General features: G+C 28.2%; 9 protein-coding genes across 10 annotated transcripts; 2 read left to right on the top strand and 7 right to left on the bottom strand.

The window, feature by feature from the left end:
• Positions 1–3,918: 3,918 nt before the first annotated feature.
• Positions 3,919–7,298, bottom strand: LOC128957873 (uncharacterized). Its single transcript, XM_054303688.1, has 6 exons — positions 7,115–7,298; positions 6,910–7,051; positions 6,326–6,858; positions 6,121–6,257; positions 4,894–5,739; positions 3,919–4,059 (listed from the first exon to the last, which is right to left on the bottom strand). The coding sequence occupies exons 1-6, from the start codon at positions 7,296–7,298 to the stop codon at positions 3,919–3,921; spliced, it is 1,983 nt and encodes a 660-aa protein (XP_054159663.1).
• Positions 7,299–7,419: 121 nt separating this feature from the next.
• On the bottom strand, positions 7,420–8,756 carry LOC128958500 (uncharacterized). Its single transcript, XM_054304364.1, has one exon. The coding sequence runs from the start codon at positions 8,680–8,682 to the stop codon at positions 7,561–7,563; it is 1,122 nt and encodes a 373-aa protein (XP_054160339.1). The 5' UTR covers positions 8,683–8,756; the 3' UTR covers positions 7,420–7,560.
• A 1,081-nt stretch (positions 8,757–9,837) lies between these two features.
• LOC128958498 (rab11 family-interacting protein 4B-like) lies at positions 9,838–12,342 on the bottom strand. Of its 2 annotated transcripts, XM_054304363.1 has the most exons (5): positions 11,936–12,342; positions 11,501–11,633; positions 11,320–11,423; positions 10,160–10,799; positions 9,838–10,099 (listed from the first exon to the last, which is right to left on the bottom strand). In XM_054304363.1, exons 1-5 carry the CDS (start codon positions 12,004–12,006, stop codon positions 9,980–9,982), a joined length of 1,068 nt encoding a protein of 355 aa, XP_054160338.1. In that variant the 5' UTR covers positions 12,007–12,342; the 3' UTR covers positions 9,838–9,979. The 2 variants fall into 2 exon arrangements, with proteins under 2 accessions (XP_054160338.1, XP_054160336.1); XM_054304361.1 differs by having other exon boundaries at positions 9,838–10,799.
• Positions 12,343–12,830: 488 nt separating this feature from the next.
• On the bottom strand, positions 12,831–15,242 carry LOC128957872 (ribonuclease Z, mitochondrial-like). The gene is made up of 2 exons (XM_054303687.1): positions 14,855–15,242; positions 12,831–14,778 (listed from the first exon to the last, which is right to left on the bottom strand). Exons 1-2 carry the CDS (start codon positions 15,205–15,207, stop codon positions 12,831–12,833), a joined length of 2,301 nt encoding a protein of 766 aa, XP_054159662.1. The 5' UTR covers positions 15,208–15,242.
• A 97-nt stretch (positions 15,243–15,339) lies between these two features.
• Positions 15,340–17,282, top strand: LOC128957871 (tRNA-dihydrouridine(16/17) synthase [NAD(P)(+)]-like). The gene is made up of 7 exons (XM_054303686.1): positions 15,340–15,677; positions 15,736–15,895; positions 15,969–16,090; positions 16,165–16,238; positions 16,295–16,992; positions 17,052–17,123; positions 17,278–17,282. Exons 1-7 carry the CDS (start codon positions 15,447–15,449, stop codon positions 17,280–17,282), a joined length of 1,362 nt encoding a protein of 453 aa, XP_054159661.1. The 5' UTR covers positions 15,340–15,446.
• Positions 17,283–18,395: 1,113 nt separating this feature from the next.
• LOC128958513 (UBA-like domain-containing protein 2-A) lies at positions 18,396–20,641 on the bottom strand. Its single transcript, XM_054304382.1, has 3 exons — positions 20,197–20,641; positions 20,055–20,117; positions 18,396–18,884 (listed from the first exon to the last, which is right to left on the bottom strand). Exons 1-3 carry the CDS (start codon positions 20,302–20,304, stop codon positions 18,591–18,593), a joined length of 465 nt encoding a protein of 154 aa, XP_054160357.1. The 5' UTR covers positions 20,305–20,641; the 3' UTR covers positions 18,396–18,590.
• A 618-nt stretch (positions 20,642–21,259) lies between these two features.
• LOC128958510 (dynactin subunit 5-like) lies at positions 21,260–22,034 on the top strand. Its single transcript, XM_054304378.1, has 2 exons — positions 21,260–21,636; positions 21,694–22,034. The coding sequence occupies exons 1-2, from the start codon at positions 21,401–21,403 to the stop codon at positions 22,001–22,003; spliced, it is 546 nt and encodes a 181-aa protein (XP_054160353.1). The 5' UTR covers positions 21,260–21,400; the 3' UTR covers positions 22,004–22,034.
• Positions 22,015–26,685, bottom strand: LOC128958508 (tether containing UBX domain for GLUT4-like). The gene is made up of 5 exons (XM_054304376.1): positions 26,638–26,685; positions 26,346–26,497; positions 22,879–22,950; positions 22,663–22,799; positions 22,015–22,600 (listed from the first exon to the last, which is right to left on the bottom strand). The coding sequence occupies exons 3-5, from the start codon at positions 22,939–22,941 to the stop codon at positions 22,063–22,065; spliced, it is 738 nt and encodes a 245-aa protein (XP_054160351.1). The 5' UTR covers positions 22,942–22,950; positions 26,346–26,497; positions 26,638–26,685; the 3' UTR covers positions 22,015–22,062.
• LOC128957869 (integral membrane protein GPR155-like) lies at positions 23,180–25,986 on the bottom strand. The gene has a single exon (XM_054303685.1). The coding sequence runs from the start codon at positions 25,733–25,735 to the stop codon at positions 23,180–23,182; it is 2,556 nt and encodes an 851-aa protein (XP_054159660.1). The 5' UTR covers positions 25,736–25,986.
• Positions 26,686–26,719: the final 34 nt, after the last annotated feature.

Raw genomic sequence — 26,719 nt, 5'->3', positions numbered from 1 at the left:
TTAACATATTAAGTATATTAAAATTATCCATTTAAGTAAAACAAATTAGTTTAAAAAACTATGTATATATCATAAAATAAAATGTCAGTATTTTTTAATGTTCTAATGTTTTATTGATAGTCCAATATATATGATAAAAATTGTCATTTATAATCACATTTATTTGTATTATATAAAAATCGATATTTGAATAAATGTAATAAATATAATTTGATGTCCAATAAATGGATTACTTACTAATCTTTTTTTTTGTTGAGTAAATAACAGGAAATTTGAATATCTTTGAAGATTTGCTAAAAGTTGTGTTAAATTATATATTGAATTTATATCACATTTATTCCAAACATTTCAAATGATGATAAGCATGAAAATGTTTAAAATACAGTTGTTATACATATTTTTTATATTCAAACAAAATATTTTAATTTGCAATTCAAAACCACTGACTAAACTAAATGAAAAAATAAAACTTTTATCAAATAGTATTTCTTCTGTTTATTTTTCTCTTGAATTCATTGACCAAAATAAACACGAGGTTGACATCGATGGTCTGTTAGGTGTAAGGATATTAAGTGATCAAATTGATGTCATTCTTAAAGATTTGAAACAAAATGATGTCAAACAACCAACGATCCAAACGTTGATCCAAATTATTGAGACTTCACTAATTGATATTCAAGAAGAATCTGAAGATATGTTAAGAAAATGTTTGCCTTTTGTTATTTCAAATGATCACAATTATTATATGAGTATTAAAAACATTTTTCTATTATTAATTTTAGTAAATTTCTAATAATATTTATAATTCAATAATAATTATTGAATTTAATGATATCAGCTGTCGGTGACATTCTTCAGAAGGGTTTGTGGTCTCAAAGTCCTGACTCTCGACTCACACTTAATACAAGTCTAGAATATGATGAGACACTCGACTTAGCGGACATACCTTTGAATGAGAATATCTCTGATTTTTGTGTATCACAAGTACTCAATGGATGTCATATATCGTGGAATTGTTGGAAAGTGATGACTGACCGTCAATACAAAGACTATCCATTGGCTCATCAGATCTTTTATCTGGAAATGGCTTTAATGGTTAGTTATATTTACAATACAATTTAATCAATAATATATTTTTAATTATTATTAATTTTGTAGAAAAATTGTCAAGTACAAATGGATAATTATGTGCACTTTTTTAAACAAATTTCGATAAATTATTTGTTAAAAATGTTTTGTACTAATATGTTTGCAATCAATAAACAATTTGAAAATCAATTGCTTGCTGATAAAGATATGGATTTATTTATGGAAAATAGTTAGTTTCAATGTTTTATTATAATTTAAAATAAATTGTTAAATCTAAATTTATTAGATAAATGTTATTATAATAACTAGTAATCTAAGCTAAGCATTATTAGATACTAGGTAATTATTAATTTTTAAATTGCTAAACTAAAAAATCTATATACAGTATATATAATACATTTATTAGTATCTCCATTGATATACAATATTATTTTATATATTTTAATCTGTTTATATACTGTATAATTAAAATATAGTAATAATGATTATTACATAGTATAAAAAAGTAAACTAAATACAGCTTATAGTAAATCTTTATAATTGATTACTTTATATATTAAGTTAAAAATCGCAACTTATTTTAGGTTCTGATTTCTCAATTGAATAGATATTATTATTATTAGTCATTATATTTTATAATTTATAAAAATAATTAATAATTGTAAGATTTAAACTAGAAAAATGCAGATAGATTTGCCAAAATGAACTTTTAGAAACTATATGTAATATACTATATATACTTTTAGATGTATAAAGGTTATAAACTACTATATAAATTATACCGATATATTTATATTTATATTTAAAAATACTAATTATGCATTTATAATATGTATCCAAAATCATAGATAAAATTATATATATATTTAAGAATTAAAATTTTATTTAAATAAATAATAAATGAGTTTCTATGAAATTAATTTATGCATAAAAATGCTAACAATTGTTTTGCTAACAAAATTTTAGTCGCTTTTTGTGGAATAATTGGATTTAATGAGTTCACGAGTAATACTAAATGGTTGGATCATATAATTGAAAGACAATCGAGAAGTGGATGTTATGTAAAGATATCGGACAACAATCGCTGTAAGAGACGAGAGAAGACTTTGCAAAACGGATGCAGTTTTCATAAGACATCAATGGCTTTGGCGTCGACTGTAGTCTACATTAGAAATATTATCAATAGTATTGTCAACTCATAAAACACTATAGTATTGCTAATAGACTTGTCATTATCGAGATATTGTTTAAGATATGACACATTATAAGAGCAGTGATTAACACTACAGTATAATCACACCAAATGTTAACATTAATGTCATGAATGTCACACTTAACTTATATATATACAGTATATATATATATATCATATAATTTTATATAATATTAATATTTCTAATGTTATCTCATGTTTTCTCACAAAACAAACTTTAAAACTTATTATTTATATTAATACTAAAGTTTAGTAAACAGTAGTACTATATTAGTATTAATTGTCGACAATTATTTACATTGAGAGCAAATGTTAGATAAAAAGCAATGTTTTAGATAACAACTTAATTCCCGTATTATTGTAAATCCAATATTGATGTAAACTCTTTTCATTAGTAGTCTAACTAAGTATATATTGATCACTAAATTAGATTTTATTTGACTTATTTGTTGTCATATTAATTAAATGTTTATAAAACACTAATAAAAATTGTTTTCAATAAAAAATGGATAAAAATTTTTGTGAAATGATTTTTAATTCAACTTCACTAACAAATGAGGAATATGTCAAACAAACCAATGAATCGATATTTAATTGTTTTAATTATAACACATTTAATGAGACAAATGATAGTTTATGTTTAAATAATATTTATGACAATTTACTCACTAATAATAATAATAATGATATCTCTAAAGATTCAAGTGATTGGGTTTCTGATGAAAGTGATGTATCAGATGAAGACACTGACCAAACAAATAGTGTTTCTAATCCACAATTTAATGAAATAATAAGTTTGAATCAATTTTGTCAACATTTGCCACAATTATTGCCAAAGTTTTGCGATTTTGAACAAATAGATCCAGAGGTGCGCGAAGAAATGTTGGCCACAGAGAGAGAAGCCATACATATGGATCTATTGACCTGTTCTGCGGCCACAGCCAACTGCTATCGAGACAATTGCAAAGTTAGTATCAAATCAAAGTACGGCAAATGGCAGTGTAGCGGACAGTTGATCCCAGATATCGGTTTGGGACCACTTTCTCAACTGTTTGACGAAAATTATCCACAAACTGATAGTACAGTTCATCCAAACTTTCGAAAACTACCGATTCATACATCAAATACTTATACTAACGGTATTTCATCTAATGATTTATATTATAAAAATGAATTTCAATTTACTGACAATAATAATACATCAAATCAAGTAACAGATAATCATTATAATAATCAATGTATTATATATAATGATCAACAAAATCAAATCAATCAAAATGACTATCAATACGCTTATCATACAAATGATAGCAATAGTGTTAATAAGTTTTATCCGCAATCAATGTCATTACAATATAACCAAAATATTGAAACAAATAATTACAATCAAAATCATTTGTATAATAATTTCAATAATAATAATAACTTTCCTAATTATCAATCAAATTCAACTCAAAATTTTTGTTATCAATAATTCAATGTTCTATTTATTATATTTATTTTTTTTAATTTTTATATTACAAACTAATTTAATAAAAATTAAAATGTTAATTATAAAGATTTAGCATTTATAAAGTTGAATAAAATAAATCAAATTATTAATTTTAAAAAACATGTTATTCCTCGTTAACAAAATTTAACTCATCTTTGACGACACTATCACCAAATGGATCTCTTTGTGATGGTTCTTCTTTTGGCGCAAATTTAGCAGTAAATTGCAAAAACCTTTCTTCAAATGCAGTCATAAATGTGTCGCACTATTCATATGAATAAATACAGTATAATATATATTATATGATTGCATCAATTGTTATAAATTTTTACACAAATTTTTTGCTGAATTTTTTATATTACTGTAAAATCGTGTTTTCCCTCATTTGGAAATAAAAAAAATATGAAAAAACATTTTCATGCGATAAAATTTTTTTTACCACCTCTGGTAAATTAAACGAGTCGTCAGTAGGGAAAAGCAAAATTGAGGGAATAGACAACTGTAATGACCGATAATTAACAGTAATATATTAAAGCAGGTATATTTAGATAACTATTACCGGTAATTAATTAATTAATTAGTTATAACAGTGTTTAACAATATATGACATTTGTATACTTTTACAATATTTTTACATATTATAAATCGGTAAATATATAACATATTCAAAGGGGTGGGAAATCTTTAAAATATATAAAAAACATACAAATTATTATTATTCCATATTTTGATATATGGGAAAAAATACATGATTTAACAGTACAGTTAAATTGTGTTTTTTCTCCCATATGGAAATGTCAGTCATGGGTAAATAATGCGTTTTCTCCCAAATGAAAAATATAGTTTTTTACTTTGTATAATAATTTAGTGTTTATTTATTACAAGGGGTGGTAAAAAATGCAAGTTTTTTACCATATGAAAATGTTATTTTTCATTTTTTTCTGAATTCCATATGGGAGAAAAAACACAATTTAACGGTGAGTTATTATATAAAATTCAATTAAAATCCGACAAATATATAATTAATATAATATTAAATATTGTTTTATTAGGTTTTTATGAATCAACAAATTAATAATATAAACATAAAATGTCTTACATTTGGACCGATAGCCAGTTCCATATCTTCTGATTGAACGTGAAATATGGGTTCAACTCCGAGTTGAGACCTATTATTAGGGAATCTCGCGGACAAACTTTCTTCGTAAAGAAGAATAGCTATTAATGCATCAAATTTGGTGACTGTTTGACGAAAAGACAGTTTAGCGGATGCTTTACTCAAACAAATTAATGCTTCCATTGATATCTTTTTCATAACTGGTCCACGAATTTGACGATTCGCTACAAAATACCTTTGAAGATAATCGTTGGCAGTCTTACCCATTTGTGTCTTAATTGATGCCATTAAGTTAAGCGTCTGTTGCCATTGAAAGCGATCGATAATGAATTCATTGTTTGGTTGATATGAATACTCGGTATCCAATGATTCGATGACATAAACCATTGCAAAGACTTCAGTCCAAAGTATTTTTTGAGTTTTGTATAAAGTTCTTGGCGTTTGTTGAACTTCTCTCTCCTCAATGTTATTCTCAATTGTGGCCCAAACTGTCGATTTTAAATCAAGTTCTTCGAGTCCGACCGATGGTTGACTATTGCGTGCAACCATAACATTGGTTTCAAGTGCTTGAAGAAGAGAAATCTTCGCTTTGTCGGGCAATTCATTGAGTCCAATGCAACTGCTAATAACCGTAACACCATCGGCACCCAATTGAAGAGTTCCTGAATCAGTCCATTCAATACTTGTTCCGGTGCGGGACATACCTGTCATTGACATTGATGTCAACGACTGAATGAATTGGTGTCTACAGAATAGAGACGACCACTCGAGTAAACGTCTTATAATTAATGTGTCGTTGCATATGACCAGAACTGATGACAAATTTCTCTGTTATAAACAAACAAAACTATTAAATAAATATAAACACTTCAAAACATTTGCATTCAGTTTTTTAAAAATAATAGTTAATAAGAAATTTACCTAATTTTTACAATTATCTGACAAAATATATTACTATTTTATGTTTCAGTTAAATTTAGCTATTCATATATATATTACAATTAGTAAAATGGGAAAAAATGTGTCAGATAATTGTAAGATAATGTAATAATTATAATAAAAATATGATAAATGTTTTAAGATTTTTTATAAATTGTATTGTTTTTAGATAAACAAGTCAACTGTAAGTCAACTCAATTTCTTTTAGATAGTCTTTTAGAAAACACAAATAATTTTTGTAAATAATTTTATATGTATTGTAATTAAAACCTTAGAATAATCATTAAGAGACAACAGATTCAATAATAATCCCAATTTTAGGCGAAAAAATGAACCGATTAGTGATATATTGTCGGCAAATATGAAAGCAAGTGTTAACGCAAAACTATAGTTGGATTGCTGTCGATCTATATATTCAATTAAATTTGTTAAGTAGTTATTACAGTATAGTAATAATATTATATTTAAAGCAAACCTTCATATAAAAGTTGGATTTGTTGTGGAAATTGAGTGAGAAATTGCTTAAATTCATTGTTAAGACCAAACTTATGTTCAGTTGGGAAACAAAACTTATCAAAAGATAGTAAGAAATAGCCAGAAGAAGACTTAGACTTCAAAAGTACAGGTATTTGCAAATGAGATCCATTATAAAGACAGTGAATCTCTGGTAAAGTGAATGCATAATAATTGGCAGTTATTTCTATGGGATTCAGACAACTGTCACCATTAGTTCCAACTCTAGCCTTAAATTGCCTTTTAATGGCATATATTCTGTCGCCTATCGACTCAACATATCTTTCGCTATGATTTTCAAACTTTTCATTTGTTTCATTAAATTGTCTGACAATCCATTTAATCGGTTCGTCGCAATTGCGTTCATCAGTGGCCACCACTTTAGTAGCTATCACTGTCTTCAACGGTTCACTAATTGACACGATTTGAAGACTTTCGAGAGACAAAACTTGAAACGGAAAAGTCATCAAATCTTCGTATTTTTTGACGTGAAATCTGTTGCAAACGTATATTAAAATAGTTGTCAAAAAACAATTGGTGACAAACCTTTGCGGCAAATTCTTCAATTTCAGACACAACCATATCTTACGTCTGCCCAATACTTGGGATCCAATTCGACGCTTAAGACGTTTGTAAAACAAATGCCAAAATTCATCAAAATTTTCAGACAAATATTGACCGAAAAGATCTGAAAAAATTGTAAAAATGTGTTTAAATAACAATTCTTTGTGTGATTTAATCATTTTTGAACCCAAAGATTGTTGTGAAGACTTGAGGAGATAATTGATGTCTAACTGATGACTGAATGCAAACACCAATTGATTGTCATTATTATGCAAAGTGTTTGTCAATATTTGTAAATCTTGAATAAATTTGTTATTTGTTGTCATATAAGTGTTGACCAATTGTTTCATATCATCACCCAATGGATCCATTGTATCACTCAATCACTCATTCAATACGTGTTTTTACATTCATTTAAATACTTTTTTATTACAATTAATAGAAAAATACAATAATTTATATTAATATCAAATAGAATACAATAATTGATTGCAATTGTAATACAAGTCATTCATAAACTCTGTGACATTCGGGTCAATACAAGTCAACCGATAGATATTTAGCATATTTTATGACCCGACAGAGTGACCACTAGTCGGCAAATATTCATAGATATAGTCATACAAGTCATGTCTATTTGAAATACTTTTGCCACAATTGCGGCCATTCGTCGTTCAAATGCATTTGAGAGACGCTATAGAAAGTCATATCATTAGAGCTGATGACTGCAAACAACAATTCATTTGATGAACACATTTGCTTCAGACATATTATGTCATCCATTTGCGCAACTTTTTGATCAGCTCTGGTGACTATCACATGAATATATGGCTCTTTCTCTATTCGTTTGTTACTTTGCTTATATACATCAAGAATATAGTCATACTTCATGCGATCTTTACTTGTATTATAAATAGTTTTTGTTTTGGGACCAAATGACTGCATTAAAGCAAATAAATCAGTTGAAGACATAATAGATCCCAAATCACATAACGGCTTAATATCTTTGTTATACAAAACAAGTGAAGAATTGAGTTCAACTGAACTTTCACTGTATTTAATGTCATAAATGAGTGATTTCTGTGCTTTATTTGTCTCGTTTGACAATTGCTTTTTGGAACTAATTTGTGATAAAAGATGTTTTGGTAACAAATGATTGTTGATTTGTCTTATATTAGTCAACACTTTATTATTAATTATCTCTGAACTCAATTCATATGAATTCAAATCAACATTAAGTCGTTTATAGTCATCAATGTCTGCATCACTTAACTGTCTCTTTAGTGTAGTTATATTACTCTTTTCTTGACTACAATTATCTTGAAGTTGTCTTCTTTTGACAAAATAACCACTTCTTGATAGATAACTATAGATGCGATACAAATCAAATTGAGATTCATTTTGTAAAAACATTTTATACGACTCTTCAATACTAAGAGGAATGTCTTCAAACAATACTTCAAGTGATTGACTTTCCATAAGAAATAATGCTTCAAATGGTTCCAAATATTTGACGGAATCGATGGTTAAACCAATGAATGTATTAATACCTTTGCTTTGTATGACTTCAATGAGTTTCTTATCTGATCTCCAGACACCTCGACTTACATGCAATTTGATCCGCGGTTGACATATCAACTCATTTTTACTGTCAATCTTAATGTTGACATAATTATTGAGATCTTGTAATGAATTGATCTCTTGTTGATTGACTCTTAGGTCTGATTTTTCAAATGGTTTCACTGATTCACTCATTTGTTTAGCCGACAAATGACTGAAAAATTATTGACAACTAATTTCAATATTGTTTACAATATGTGTTGTCATCACGTGATTCACACAATTTATAATACATTTTATTAATACATAGATAATTGTGTTGTAATTGATTCTAATACTAAATATTTTATTTATTAATTTATTTAAATTGATTAATGCTATAAATTATATAGAAATTAAATTATTGTAGAATTTATTTAATTATTAATATATAATACAATGTAAATACTGTATAATATAATACAATATTATGTAAATAGTGTTTTGTAAACCAGTTGTACGAAACTTGTAAATTACAGTACAGTATAGATATAATGCTTTTCTATACATTTTTGACAAACATTTAAACCTAAATAACTTAATTAACATATTTATTGTAATTAACTTATATTTATTTAATATGTCACAAAATAGTTGACAACCTTAACTTATCAATTATAATTTATGTTGATTTTATTAATAGTTTACCGTCAAAACTAATAATAATTAGTACTAATAATAAATTTTAGTAAATCTACAAATTAGTTGTAATTTGTAATACAAACTTTGTATTATTTTTAATAAATATTATATTACGTTACAGTATTAATGCTATTGACTGTATATAAGGTTTACACAGTATATTAAACAGCAATTGAAGCTACAGTTTCATCAATTTCTATGTTTAATGAAATAAATGAAATTCAATAAGACTTATAACTAATTAAAATATTGATTATTTAAAAACATTTTTCAAAAATAATCAAATATTTCAATTAATAATAAGTCTCTTTGAATTTCAGATATAATGTACAGAAAATTATTAATACCACTCATCACCTAATTTGCCAATATTTACAGTAATAATAAATAAATAAATTTAATAACATTTCAATTATTTTGCATTCAATGTAAATAACTTTATTACTAAATATACAGTAACTTATTTTTATGAATTTCATTAAATATTTACTAAAATTATGATAATTATTTATACAATAATAATGAATATTACAAATGATATAAAATGAATAGGTTTCAGATGATTATCAAATCGATATAATAATATAAATATTACATTATTTAATAATACTAATTAACAATTTGTATTTTGTCACAGATTTGTCAAAAAAATATTAAAAAATGAGCACAAATTCGTTTAAATATCTTATTTTAGGCTTTGTTTCACTTATATAATGATCACATTATCGGTGTTTAGGACGGAATCGTATGCATAGATAACTTCTAATACAATAAGTGGTAACAAATTAGATTCAAATAGTCTTTTAGACAATCATTTATTCTTGACTTCAAGAAGTTGTGGATAATTCTCAACAATATTCAGTAGTATTCCATCGATATATGCCCTTAGCTTAACATTGACTTCTTGCTGTTCCTTAAGAGCTACTCTTAACTGTACATCAAATGTTAGGTCTAATGTTTTGTTTGGCAAATCAAATATATCATTACAAACCTGATCTGAATTGTAATTTCCCAATTCTGTAGCTAAACTTGAGGCCACTTCTCCCTGTCGTAAAAGATTTCTTCCCTCTTCTAATCCATTGTTGAGTAGAAGCGCCGAAAGTTCTTCATTAGCCTCTCTAAGTCCTCTATTTTCTTCTTTAAGTTCCTTTAATTGTCTATCAATTTCTGAGTTGTAGAGCATATCGATGTCATCGCTTGAAGACATTGTTCTCGTCTTCTTTGTTTCCACGAGTTTCGGTGCTTTCATATCACATAACTCTTGATTTAAGACTTCAATTAATCTGGAGTTAACATTATTTTCATCTTCACGTTTGTGGACAACATCTCTAAGTTTAGTTATTTCAAGTATTAAGGCCTCGATTTCAATAGTCTTATCATTAATTAGTTCTTCGAGTTCTGTTTTGGCGTTTTGAAGTCTTTCGACAATCGATTTGTAATTTTTCGACTCTTCTTTAGCTTCGAGTAACTCTTGTTGTAAACTATAGATACGATTCAAATACTGTTCGCTCTCTTGAGATCTTTCCCTCTCATGTCTGGCCATTAAATCCCGATATCGATGTTCTTCTTCTTCACGTCGTTCGTCACTTTGAATCTCAATATCTCTCAACTGTTCTTCCAATGAGTGAATCCTAAAGTTAAAGTTATATATATATAGTTTATGACATCGTTTTCATTAATATTAATTATATAATAAATCATTATTTTATTGAAAAAATACTGTATTTAGTGATAAATACTATAATATATTAGACAATTCATATGCATTTCACTACACATAACAATAGATATATTTAATGACAATATGTTTGTAAACGTCAACAAAACTCAATGCATTCAATGAATATAACGAACAAATGGGAGAATCCATTCCTCAGGGTTTCATAGGTTTCATAGGTTTTATCATAACTTGCATTCAATTTGTATTACAATACCAGAGCTTTCATTATTAAAGCACTCAATATTATGACATCAATAGCTATATCGTATAGTACTGTACTTTATATACTATATATCATAGATTTAAAACTATGTTTTCAGATATAATATTAAATACAAAACTTGTATTACTATTAATAACAACACGAATGTAATTAATTGAGACAATTAGTTAAGAAAATCAAATATAAAAAACAAACAAAAAATCAATACTTAGTTAATAGGTTTTGGTTTTCTTGTTTGACACGAGTATATCGGTCTTCATTACTGATCTGTCCCTCAGACAAGTAGTTGACCTGATCTTGTAATGACTGGATCTGTTGCAAGATATACCATTCAAATAACTTCATAGCACTTTATATATTATAAAACATATATTAAAAATATAACAAACTTTTTGCGATAGATTTATAACTCCTTCTTCAAGAGTAATACCATCATTGGTCATATCATCTGATTCACAGCTTAAAGAGCTCATAGGACTCGACCCATTCGTGCCATTGGTTGGACTCATACGGAACAACTCTCTGTTAATACAAAGTCTAAACTTAGTTTTAAGTATAAACAGACAGTTTTAGTCGGATTAAGATTAGGATTAGTATATATATAATGCCAATCAAACACTTGATGATAGATAAGAGCTAACACATGACAGGGTATGTGTTTTAAAGATAACACGAGATTTTAGGATCACATGAAAAGTGTGTTTATTGTTATTTTGACATAAATTCAAATCATTGTATTAAATATAATAATCATTTGAATTGGGGTTAACTATAATTTGCATCAATGGATGGATAGTTGTCTGGTATGTCATTGTATGCCATACTTTGCCTGTTGTTGTGCTGAAGGAGTTGATGTCCTCTTGAAGTTGTGGTGAGATGAGGCCCTTCTGTACATTGTGTTGCTGTCGATATCACTAATTTGGTCACTAAATATCACAATTTATTGTATCATTTAATCAAACAAATGGACGGACACTGGTTTGAGGCGTTAAGTCATAACTAAATCATTGCAAACATACATAACATTGAATATAATAGACTGTAATACATATGACATCAACTAAACTAATACAACAAAACACTTGTTTTCTCTGCAAACAAATCTAACACAAGATGTAAACCTATGTAAACCACCCCTAAGGCTATCCAACCATCAAATACACTGACATTTCCTAACAGTGATACTACTGGTGCCGCCAATACTCCAATTACAGCACACTCACAGTCAGCCCTACCTTCACTAATGAGACGGTGCGCTAAATACCTGTGCCAACAGTTTTCAGTTTTACGGCTATTATTAAAACTTTCATTTAGTGTCCGATTTTGTGACAAAATAAAGTAAAACAACTTTTTAAAAATAAAAACTACCACTTGTTGTCACATACTGTATATGCAATTAATGCACAATTTTTTGCCTATTTATATAAAAAAAATTATTAAATAATAAGTTTTATAATATTTTTTTATATGTAATATATTTAAGTAAAAGTTAATCTAAATATTGAAATTGCTTTGACTTTTGTTTGTCATTACTTTGTAATTATAATAAAGATTAAGTGATTGCAATGTTTCTCGTAATATAATAATGTAAATACATTTTGATATTTGTTTAATGAAAGCATATTTTATTTGCAAATATTTTGTATAATTATTTATATCTCATGACAACTGTTATGGAAAATAAACTAAATTTATATATATTTGACAAAATATTAGGCTTTAAATCATCGATTCTCTAAATTGTGCCAAAAATTCTTTGCGCTTAAGATTCTGAGCGCTTTTATTCTTAAGTTCTTCGATCTCGTCCTCAAACAAACATTTAATTGTTGGTATAATTTGAGGCAATTTGTTGATATCAGACATCCTTATTCTCATATTATCAAAAGCAATGCCCACCTTATCGTTAAATTTTTCACTAAATACAGGAATTTTAGCATATCTTTGGCTAAAATGTGTTAAAATAGTGAACTTTGCGTTCATATTATTTCCCATTTCTATAGCTTCAGATGTGGTGCTATGAAACTTAAGTCTCGCCTCATCGACCAACTGATCCTCCATTGATGCCTCGTGTATGAGTAGATCACAATTTTTTCCGATTTTTGTGAGGTTTACTGTGGGTTGAGTGTCGCCCGAGTATACTATTTTATAATTAGGTTCACTTCTTGTGGTAAATGATAGGCCATAACTATGTGAACAATGAGGAACTAAAGCTGTTTTCAATTCATTAAGTTTTAAAACATTTAACACTTTTTTGTTGATTTCAGTCATAAATGTTTTGCATAAAACAATTTCATAGAGATGTGATATTTTCTCGACGTTGTCGTTATAATTTTGAAACCAATTACTAACTGCGGGCGGAATTAATAACAAAAGTCGTTTATTTGTTAGATATGATCTCTCTTTCATAAGATATAGTATCCCTAAGTGATGATCGGCGTGAAGATGACTCACATAAATTGCTTTTAATTGTTTAAGTTTTGATTCACATTCTTTGCCATAAAATCTAAACAACTGTCCATATGTTCCTTCTCCGCAATCCAATAGCCATGAGGTCTCGGAATCAATGTTTACCCAAATAGCACTCGTGTTTCGCACTTTAGATGGAACGGCAGATCCGGTTCCCAAGAAAATAATTTCAGGATATTCTTTAATTTGAGAAGAATTTTGTTGTTGTATTTGATATAGACTTTTACTTTCCATAAAACTAGTGTTAGCTAAAGCTTCTTCTCTAATACCATTGACATCAATGTTTACCACAGTTTTATCATCAAATCCTTTATCATTAGCAGGTCTTAAATGATATTTCAATAAAGTTTTGGTACTTTTAAATGAGTTTAGCTGTGAATTACGATGTATTTCATTGTTATCAATACAGTGAAGTAATGGAAATATAAAAGAGTCAATTAAATTGAGTTTAATTTGTAGTCGATTTGCGCCGATATAACTCTGGATAGGATTGTCTTCGTTGATGAACAAGTGATTTACTGAATCACCAAAATTTCTCATCCATTGTTGATAATTATTGTCATTGATTACATCATTTGGTGTAAAATGAACAATGAGTGACATTAATTGCAATTCTTCATTTGAAAGACTTTGAAGCAATTCATTTGTAACAATTGAATCAATATAAGCCTTAGTGGGACATTCAATCACAACAAATATGGGTCCATTATCTACCGGTCCCATCACGTCTTGTGAACAAATAACACGATTATCGGGTAAAACAATATCTTCACCTGCTTTTAGTCGGCCCAACAGAGGTCCGGGAGGTATCTTCAGTTCAATACATTTTTTTATTAACAGTTCTCCCGGTCTGTCCTTTAATTTACATAAATATAAAAAAGTTGTTTCATTTAAATCTTTTTCATCTTTCATATCATCATTCATTTCATTTGACATCGATTTATGAATGGCTGAACATTTAACGATAAGATCCGTGTCTTCAAAGTTATAATTTTCATAACTTTTAGTCTCTAACTTCATTCCCGAAAATTTTAAGAAATGATTATAAAAACTCATCATTTGATCGACATTTTGTGGTCCGTGAAGTGTTATGACCGGTAATCCAATGTCTTGAAGAGTTAGAGCCAAACCAATGATTCCGTTCATATTTTCCACACATCTCTTAGTAATGAAAATGTTCTCCAGTTTTGACAATTTGAGTCTAATATTAATATATTATGATTAAGATATCAATTAATTGATTACTTAAATAAATAGCTAATTAATTAATGTCTAACTTGTGTTCATTTGCCAGCCGTTGAGTGCCTTCACCGCAGTTGAAGAGATAGCTGTTGCGATCGGTCGACACATACAGTGCTCGTGGATTACCTTTGGATCCGTTGCCTAAAACAGATAACTGGAAGATACCCGACGGCAACCCATTATTGGACACTCTTTTTGCTTTTCCTGTCCGATGGTCTCTCAGTTTCTGCAATAACTGACTCTTGTCTTTTGGCATGTTTTTGATGTCTAACGATGTGTTAACTGATGAGTACGACAATCGTCTTAACGATTGTTTAACAGTTAAATCAATTAAACCGTTTGTCAAACGTTTCAAACATGTGTTGCAATGAAACACATTTGAAGCCATACTTTGAAGCCATTAGTGATGCAATCGTTTCTATAGTTTATTGATATTAAATACAATATATTGTTATGCAGTCATACAGTAGTAATAGTACTGTAGTATTGACTAAACATTTCATTGAAAGCATGTCTTCAATGAGTTAATGCAACAAAACATACAAACAATTAACATATGATTTGTGTTTTTGTTATTTATTGATATATTTGGATATATTTGGATAAATGTGATAAAAATATAGTGAAATGAGTGACAATAGTAATGAGTTTTACTGTCAGACACTTAAAGGTTGTCGTCATGTGATGGCACCGATGGTGGATCAGTCGGAACTGGCCTTCAGATTATTAGGTCGACTATATTATGGCATTCAATGTTGTTATACACCAATGATTAACGCAAATTCATTCATTAATAATATTAAATATCGTAATCAATGTCTACAAACGTCACCCGAAGACCGACCACTTATTCTTCAGGTATTTATTTGATCTGACATTATATTTACAATTAATCCGTATATTATATCTAAATAAGTTTTGCGCCAATAATACGGAAGTGCTGTTGAAGGCATCAAAGTTGGCAGTCGGTCACTGCGATGCCATTGACATAAACCTTGGTTGTCCCCAAGCCATTGCTAAACGTGGACATTACGGAGCTTTTCTTATGGATGAATGGCATCTAATCTATGATATGAGTAAACTATAGGATATGTTTATTTTCAAAAGTTTCAATCAATCTATTAATTGTACCGTAATATCGATTTATAGTAAGCCGTATATCGAGTGAACTAAAAGTGCCGATAACTTGTAAAATAAGAATATTTGCCGATTTGAACAAAACTATTGATTTCGCAAAAATGTTGGAAAAAGCAGGGGTTTCCATGATTTGTGTAAAATTACAATTTAATAAAATGTTGACAAACATTGTTAACAATTTGTTGATTACCGTTTTTATTGATTGTAGGTTCACGGCCGACGTCGGGAACAAAAAGGACCACAAACTGGTTTGGCTGATTGGACTTATATTAAGGCAATCAAGTGAGTGATTATAAAGACAATTATTGTTGAATTTAACAAATTGTTTATATAATTAGAGAAGCCGTCAAAGTGCCGGTATTTGCCAACGGAAATATCCTTTCATTAAGTGATGTCGAGAAGTGTTTTAATGAGATACCAGTGGAGGCTGTTATGTCAGCTGAAGGTTTACTCCATAATCCGGCCCTTTTCACCGGTAAACCCGTTGCCGTTTGGACGGTTGCCGAACAATATTTAAATCTTGTTAATCAATATCCATGTCCTCTATCATACACGAGGGGACATATATTTAAGTTCTTTCATCACTGCTTTATGTTAGAGTCAAATGAAGATTTGCGAGAAAAAGTAGCGAAAGCCCATACCATCGATGTGTTTGAAAATGTAACTAAAGAATTGAAAAATAGATATGAAAAACAATATAATAGTGAGTCTATAATTAGTAACAATTGGACAGATGGTTCAACTTTGCCTCCATATATATGTCAGCCTTATATTAGACCCGAACCGAAACCAATCATTTCAATGGCAAATAAGAGATCTCCTGAAGACGATAATATTGAGACAGAGAGTAAAAAGCTATCAAAGAAAAAGTTGAAACGTATGAATCGTAGTATCAATCATACAGATCGGGTCAGAGCTGTTAGTAAACGGATTTTATGCACATTATGTCCGAATCCAAAGGCAGAGAAATGTGATTATAATTTTTGCCGATCCTGTTGTCGCAAAAAGACTTTCGAAGAAACCCTTGACTGTACCGGTAATTATAACTTCGTTTATGTTTGAAATTTAATTAATTTATTATTCGCCGTCTTTTAGGTCATAAATTTCAAATGAAAGGTCGACTCATTAAGAAAATGCAAAATAACGATATATTAAATGATAATAATAGTAATAATACATAATTTATTTATTTGAAAACAATAAACATTTTTTGAAATTTACAATCTTTAATGAACTTAATATTAATTTTAATTATATTATTTTGGATTAATAATTATTTTATAAATGATAATTGATTATTGAGAATATAGATGAATAACAGAATAACTACCGTAAATGATAATATATATGCAATAAAATACAGTGTATGCAGTAATTAAATCAATGATACTTTTGTCTTTAATGTTAAATAACTAAAACTGTGTTTTACTGAAATGAAAAAAATGTATTGACTAGTAATACAAATATGTTGAGTAATTTTTGAAAATTAGTATTGATTTAATATAAAAATTGAAAGTTGTTATGAAAATAATTTGAGTACAACTTAACAGTATATGATTTTTAAATTAGTTTTAATTTCAGTTATATTAACAAAACAATAAGTTACATATCCATGTAATTGAAAACGAGGCACAAAAATGAACCTAAATTATATATTTATAATATAGATATATAAATATAAAGTATATTTAAAACTCGGGAAATAAATCTACAAATTATTACAAAATTGAGACAAATATTTTATAGAGTTGAGAGTAAATGTATAACTAATTTGACGATCATATCTTATATTTCAATTTTAATTTGTTAAATGAATGTTATTGTAAATCTAAACAAATGGTATAATATAAATAATATTTAATATTTATATGAAAACTAATTTTATATGAATATCAATATAATTATAAGATTTATATTTTAAAATGTATAATTAAATGTTTTTAAAAACTGAAAGTATACCAACAAAGTATAGATTTATTAATTTACAATAAATTAATAATCAAATGAATCAAATAATAATAATATAGATTATTAATAATAGTATAAAATGTAAATATTAGGTCTCATTATAAGTTTATTTTAAGAATTTTTACATTACTTATAATGTAAACTTTGTTTGATAGTAAAATATAAGATATGGTCGTAAAAGTAGTTATCCGATTAAAAAAATATGCACTAATTTGTGAACTTATTTTCCCGAAAATCATTATATTTTTAAAATATTAGACACTTTTATTTTTTTTAAATTTGTTTCCTATAATTAATAATATTATAACATTAAATCTAATATATATGTATATATAATAATTTATGTGTATATAATATAATTTGATAATAATTTTTAATATATAATTAGTTTTAAAAAATACTGTCTTAATCGAGAATTCGACAGAAAAATGTAAGAATATTTGTTACAATAGATCATATATGATATACATGTCATTTAAAATTATGTTAATATAATTTATAGTTTTATCATATATTTGAGTACAAACCACTATTTGAAAGTGATGTGCGTTTTTAAGTCATTTAATTTATTTATTTTCCAATTTATATATGAATTTATGACAAAACAATTTACGAAATTAAATCAATTATGAAATAAAAATTGAATCAAATCAACGATCGGACACTTTATCGCTGGTTTGGTGTTTGTCCAGCGGTTGCGTTAAGTACTCGATTGCCAGCATTCATGTGCTGTAAGTTATGATTATGATTGTGGTTGTGATGGAGTTGTACTCTACTATTCATTATATTATTATTAGTTGGCATTAGATTTGGTTGAGTGTAAATCAATGGGTTGTTTGAACACGAGTTGGACCTCTCTCTCAGTCCTTTGTTCTCAGCTGTTGTTGACATTTTTGAAAAGGCCAGTAATGTTTCGGGAAAGTTGGGTGGAGTGGCCGGGGTGTTGGCAGGAGTACACATCTGTGTAATCAATAACAAATGTCATCTCATTTTTATCAACAAAAAAAAAACAATAATATAATTTTATATAAATATTATAATTTAATCAAAAGTTCAGAAATTTATAACAATTTTGAGGTCATTTGTAATGTAATAATAAATTTATGTTTCAAAAATTAATATTAATAATACTGTATATAACTGGTTGTTTGCAACTGTTGTATATATATATATATATATATAGTATATTAGAGTATATAATATACTCATCATAAACACTGATCTATACATTAAATCCAGTTTTAAGACTTTTGTAATATCTGTCCAATGCTTTGATTGCTTAATATATTGAAACATATAATATAAACAAATAAATAAATAAACACTAGTTCTGGTGGTCGTTAACCTTATTTACTAATAAACTCATAATTTAGTATAAAAAATAATATCATAATAATAATAACAATAAGTATTATTATATTAAAACCTTATAAATGCTTGTATTTAAATAATCTCATATAAGATAAGACTCATTAACTGAGTTTTATAAATGATAACTACCTGTGTATTAATTTACAACTCATATAAAACATAAGTTTCATTTGCGATATTAATATTACTAAAGAAATTGTTATTAAAAATATGACATACACTGTGTAGTACACATACAGTACATTAGTTTATACAATATTTATACTATAGATTGTATGGTATCGGTTCACTTCAATAAGTTATTTACATTGAATTTTAATTTATAATAAAATTATGGTTTCGTGTAAATTATATAAACATTTCAAATACAACAGTAGTCAATGTATAAGTTATAAAAAGCATACAATGTTTTAAAGGCATAACTAAAATGCATTTATTTTTGTTATGGCTTAGCAAACGTTAAGATCTAGTGTTCAACCATTTCAAGGATAATCAATAAATTCAATAAACATTGAATGTATAGTACATTCATTACAGTCACTATATTGTAATAAATTATTATTAGATATTACTTTTAATAATTTATATTAAATAAAAAATATGCGTTAAATTTGATTCAAATAACTTATTAATGAAAGATAAAGGAAAATGAAAATAAAAAATTAAATTATAATAAAGTCACCACAAAATCAATAAACAAATGACAAATTATTTATAGCATAATTTAAAACAATTGGTATTAATTAAGATAATACTCACAGCATTGAAATGAGGGTTTGAATGACAGGCATTGGACTCCTGGAAGAACATACTTAAAGCCGTCTAAGACATCGAGGAATAGACAACAAAATTTTTAGTATTTAGACAATGGTTGACATATGATATGATTATGAGGCCATACCTCAAACTGCCAGTGCGTCTTCTGAAGTAATTGTATGGCCTGATCGCGGGCACAGCCGGCGGCCAAAACAAACTGATTGATCATCACTTGTTCACGAAGTGAATCCATTGATAAGATATCAATCAATAGTAATGTTTATAACAAAAACTAGGTTTACATTTACTTTAACCGTTAATATGGACTAAATTAGACTATTGATTGTTATATCAGTGACCAAATGTGTTATCAAATTGTCACCAATTAATGTCACCAACAAATCAATATACAAACAGTTGTTGTCTTTGTTTTGATGGCAAAGCAATTGTTTGTAAAAAACCACAACAAATATGTTGTGTTTATAGTGTTATAGTGTTTACAGTGTTTATAACATTAATTCTATTCGTCAATACTGTATATACAGTACTGTATAACACATAATATACTAAACATTGTATACAACAAAAAGCCTAATAATGTTGTCATTCAGTTGTACACCAAAACAATATAAAAACCAAATACTAGACTATAAACACATAACGGGTTCGGTTTGGGTCAGAGTTATAATACTCCAAACGCTTATAAATACATTATATTTGTAGTATTTGTCTAAATTTTATTCAATAAAGTTTAGATTTCAATAGATTTATGTTTTGAAAATATAAATATAATTATTTATTTTCAATGCTTTTATATTTATCTCATCTAATCAATGGTCGGATCGGTTAAAGTGTGATATTATTGCAATGTATTGAAGCATATGTCGAATGTAAACATAAGTATTGCGTTAACACATCACTAATGTGTGCGTCAGAGTCAGCCTTGACTTACAATTGGATCAATCGATTGATTGTCATTACAGTCAAAACAATAACATTATATATACTATACATATATAACGTTACAATATATATGTAATTATTATAAATACAAATTTGATTTAAATTGAAATAAATTTGTTTTAATTAAAAATAATCAATTAATTTACTAAACAATCAAATTTATGCATTAGTTTTGTTATATTGTTTGTGTGATAAAAGCAGACAAATGGTGTGTCATATGCTATATGTATGACTCATACAACAGTTGATGTGTTTTTGTTGACAAATGTATGATATATTGTATGCATTGTTGTTGTTGTCATTTGTTGTCATTTGTTGTCATTTGTTGTCATTTGTTGTCATTTGTTGTCATTTGTTGTCATTTGTTGTCATCTTTGGTCTAAAGGATGGAGTTGTCTGACATGTGGTACAATCAGATGGAGTACATTGAGACGGCTTCGGGCAATAAGGTGTGCCGTCGGTCAGTACTGTGCGGCAGTCAAAACATTATGTTAATGGGAAAGACTATCATTCAGTGTGAATGTATAATACGCGGCGATTTGGCTAATGTTAAGATCGGTAGACATTGTATTGTATGCACCGGTGCTGTCATTAGACCGCCATTCAAGAAGTTTACCAAAGGGTTTGTCACAAATTGTATTTATTTAATAAATTATTTAACTTATTGTCTCTAAAATAGTGTGGCATTTCTTCCGATGACTATCGGCGACAACGTATACATAGGAGAGGACACGATTGTCAACGCGGCGTCTATCGGCTCATATGTATATATCGGCAAAAATTGTGTTATTGGCAGACACTGTGTATTGAAGGACTGTTGTCTTATAGCTGACAATACAGTGCTGCCTCAGGGGACAGTTGTTCCCGCTTTTGCTATATATAGCGGTTCTCCCGGTTTGTTCACTTCAGAACTACCCGAATGCACTCAAGATGTTATGATAGACTTCACTAAAAGTTATTATCAACACTTCAAACCAAAAGCCAATTAGATTTTGTATTTATATTATATTTATTAAAATTTATTATTAAGTATTAAAATATATAACAATTATTTGTTTGGTTTAAACCATTTTGGAATCTTTTGTTGACTTTGACCCGAAACTGACATCTTTTCTGTTATCTTAGACTTAAGACAATCATTCTTTTGTAAGGATTCTTCTGTTTTACTCATTGTTAAAGAGTTTGTTGTTTTAGAGTCAGTTCGTGAATCTTTAGCCAACTTTGCCGCCAATTTGTAAGATGTAATACGATTCTTGAATTCTTCTTTAATGACTAAAGTGCTGGAATCTGATCCAAAGTGAATGAGTGCCGCCGGAACTAAGCCACAACTATATAGTGTTGACTCGGCTTTAAGTCGACATTTAGGAGGAGTAGTGAATAAATAAAAATTATTTGTTTTTACATAATTTGAGGCAATTTTCAAAACACTGGCCACTGTATCGTCGGGTTTAAAGATAGCCTGATATACAAGTTTGTCGTTTGGAAAACAAATGCGAACCACAACTGACTTATATCTTAGCATTCGCTCTCTTTCTCTCTTTTCTCTCATTTGCTTTGTTTCAAACATTTTATGTCTATTTTCCTGTCTTTAAAGTATAAATAAATCAACGATTGATTTAATTATAAACAATATTTAGACAATACTTACTGTTGTTTTTGTAGATCATTGAGAACATAAACCATATCATCTTTAGTTACTTCAAAGAAGTCATCGGGAAATTCAATTTCTTTCATTTTCGGTAAATCAGACATTTCAAAGAGTATGCCGTTATGATTGTCACCCAACTGTGGTGTAAATTGTCTTAATTATCAATTAATCAATAATAATCTATAATATTATTTCATAATATAAACGTTTACACACATAATTGATTTTTTCATTGTCATCATTAACATTATCTTTAGTTTCAACCAAATCGGTCTCCATTATCAATACCTAATGAAATTAACAAAATATTTTAGTTTTTATAGTAAATAAATACAGTATCATATAATTGAATAACATTAAATACAAGCTTTATTAATTGTCATCTTTATAAAATTTTGTTTAGTTAACAAATATAATAAAATTATATCAAAATAAAATCATTTTGACCAGAATAAAATATAGTTAAATTTATTTGAACTTAAAATTAATCACAAATGTCATGAAAAATGCAAACAATTTATGAGTCTATTAAATTGAATCTATAAAAATAAGTCTTGTCATGAAAATGCTGACAATCGTTGAAATGTCTAATAACTCTTCCAATTAATAAATGCCTTCCGTATGCTTCAGCATCAGTACGTTGTCTTGAAATGCCGGCCCTTATCAGCCAATCGACTAATTCATTGCCGCGAAACACTCGATAACTTATTTCATTAACTTTATGTTCAAAAACCAGATCATTAATACAGTTATACTTATGAAAGATATTGAATTGATTGCATATCTCTTTTGTTTCAGATTTAATTGACTCTAACGGCGGCAACAATATCGATGAATTACATGTATAGGATTGGTGTCTAAACAGTATATTTATCCGATGAAATACAGGACTCATTTCTAAACCGAATATAAGGAAAGTGATGACTCCCTGTCCGTAATTTAATAAAATATCCAGAAATTCAAGTTCAATGAATATTCCGGTTGGTCTTTCAGTAATAAGTTTTCCCATTGAAACAGTTAATCCAATTAACATCGACGGTAATAATGTTAACAAAAGAAATATATGTTGAGACAATTGATGAAATTGTAATACATTTTCGTTAATAATGTCATCATTTCGTGAATTTGTTAACAATGGCGTCACTTCATTGGCTTCATCCACGTGTTGACGATATTTGCGAATATTTGAAATACAGCTTTTCCTTCGTGTCTCCGAACAGTTGGCATTTTGACAAAACTCTTTAGTTGTAATAACCGATTCCAATAGGTCTTCCACTTCTACCAATTCATTATCATTTTGTGAATTAGAAGAACCCATAACTGGATTAGAAAACGTGCGAACCCTTCCTCCTCCCCCTCGTCTTAAATTTGGTGTTTGAATCAAATAGTCGGTATCGTTGGTCACTTGATGTTCAGATTCTTGGGTTTCAAACTCGAAATCTTCAGAATTAAGATTCAATGAATTGTATAATAACTTGCTTTTTAAATGTTGTTGAGTAATAAGTCCGACAATTGTTATGATAAGACAACAAATTAAGAGTAATACAGAAATATAAGCTTGACTTTTGCCAAATTCAAAATTTGGATCAATTGTCTTACTATTTGATAAATTAGGTATATATATAACCATTAAAACTAATATCACTGTTACAATTGCTGCCATATATGACATAATTGTGTGAATTTTAATCACATAACATAAGCTCTTCCAATAAAGTAATGCTAATGTAATCGATAGCATTGCTGTCCAAACTCTGGCTGATAATACTCCTCCGACTGCAAACACGTATTGTAAATAATAAATTAGATAAAAATGTTGGATTGAAGTCGAGTTATCCATATATTGCCATAAATAGCCTCCAATGGCAATCATAAGCTGTGAAATGGCTAATGCAATAGTGCACCGATGGGTAAGACTCTGCCATTTCTTACCGCAAATTAATACAAATATAGTCCATAATAAGCAAAAAGCACTGACAAGTCCTGAATAAGTCATGGTTTGTCCCAAATCACTGTGAAATGCAGTGTACGGTAAGCTTGCATTGGCTGACATTCTGATCATATTTGCCGAAACAAACATTAGTGGCGCCGATAAAACGGTAGACATAACCATTCCGGCAGATAGTATTGTCGATGGTATGCCTGAATCATATTGTAGTGCAAACAGAAAAGCTGTTGGCGCTGATGGAAATGTTCCGTAAAGAAACCCAAAATTACTTAATTCTGATGTTTGGTTGTCGTGTGAATCCATTATATTTTGAATAATAACTCGATTAAGAAGTGGTAAAATCAAAATCTTTGTCATCACCAATACTAATGATACCAATAGTATATAAGATGAAGAGGTAAATATCTTTAATTTTCCCACTAATTGAGTGCCCAATAAAAACAGTGCTGTCGCTGAAAACGCGTTGGACATCACATCTAATAGTGGTATCAATAGATCCGGTAGTTTATTACCAAATGTTATGTTCCATACGATTCCCAAAGTAGTCATTAATATTATGGGATTTTTCACAATTTGTTTCATTACATTAATCAATATATTCATAAAGTTATTAATTTGTAATCTCTGTCTTCGTAATTGTTTATCGATTTCAATAATAATAAGACCCAATGGATTGAGAAAAACCAATTGAATCGGTGCTAAAACATAGAGATATCCAGCAAATTGTGGATGAGTTTTGCCATACAATGAAGTCAACAGTGGATATCCTAAAGCAAAGTCATTGCTTTGTGTCGAAAATATGCCGAAGAGACCAGATTTGGTCAGATTTAATGGTTTTGTTAAAACAGCTGTTATGATGACAACCAATACAAAGATCACAGTTTTTGATATTAAAATACTGATCACAAAATACCAGTTTATGTCTGAGAGATCTGAAGTGGACAATGACTTAAATATAAGGGCCGGTAATGCAAAGTAAGTAACAAAAGAGCTCAGACCCGACTCCGATACAGCCGTTAACTCTAAACGACACGACATATAACCCATTAATATTAATATAAAACATTGTAATAAAACTGATGCCAAATCACTGACACCAATCAGTATAGACATATCGTCGGACATCTTTGACAACAATATTCTTCAAGAAATATATGATATGACAAACAAAATGTCTGATTACTACACTTGCGATCACTTATTATATATGATAAGAAAAACGATATCAAATGAAAAATTGTTTGAAATTTAATTAAATACAAGAATTTGTCGATTCATGTAAAGAATGTCAAGAATTTAATAAAATCCAAGAATTTATGGATATATTAATCAATAAATAAAAAGAAGAAATGACACGAAAAGGACAACTGTTTTATTCACGCAATGCTTATAACATTTGGCGCATGTCTTCAATGTCTTCACTGTTTTAATATATTTTCATTGAGTAATAGTATTAATATTGTACTCAAATTGTATTGTATTTTATATGATATATAGCTTTATATTACAATTAATTACAATCAAAGACATCAACACATGTTTGGACAAAACAATGACAAACTTATAGACAACTATAGGATCTAATGGTGACGTTAACCATATAAACGACTCTTCAATCAAATGCTTATTCATTAACAACAAAACAATTGTCAGAAAATGATTCATTCAATTCAATTAAATACAAACTTTCTATTATTTATCATAATATAAGACAATACAAAACATTTAGTCTCACCTCTCAATAGCACTGGTAGTGACACTACAGTAGATGACAATTGATGTATAAGTTATGAGTACTGATGGACAGGGATTAGATGGACTAACAGTTGTTAGCAATTGATTGATTGATTGATTGATTGATTGATTGATTGATTGATTAATTGATTGCTTTGACAAACAAAAACACAAACAAAACATTGTATTAGTAATACCTATAGTAATAGTCATGAGTTTTAATCACAAAAACAATTGAAAATTCAATGCAAACACTAATCACACAATAATTGAATGCAATTTATATGACTCACAGTTGACCCCAAAGTGACCCAAATGTGAGCACAAGTAATGAGACATTCGTTTTGAAAAACTATTATTTATTTATAAATTATA

The sequence above is a fragment of the Oppia nitens genome, unplaced genomic scaffold (assembly GCF_028296485.1).
Source record: "Oppia nitens isolate AA-2021 unplaced genomic scaffold, nextdenovo-longstitch-racon4-pilon3 scaffold3_pilon_pilon_pilon, whole genome shotgun sequence".
Classification (NCBI taxonomy): Eukaryota; Metazoa; Arthropoda; class Arachnida; order Sarcoptiformes; family Oppiidae; genus Oppia; species Oppia nitens.
The sequence above is the reverse complement of the archived record's forward strand: the minus strand, read 5'-3'. Positions and strand labels throughout refer to the sequence as shown.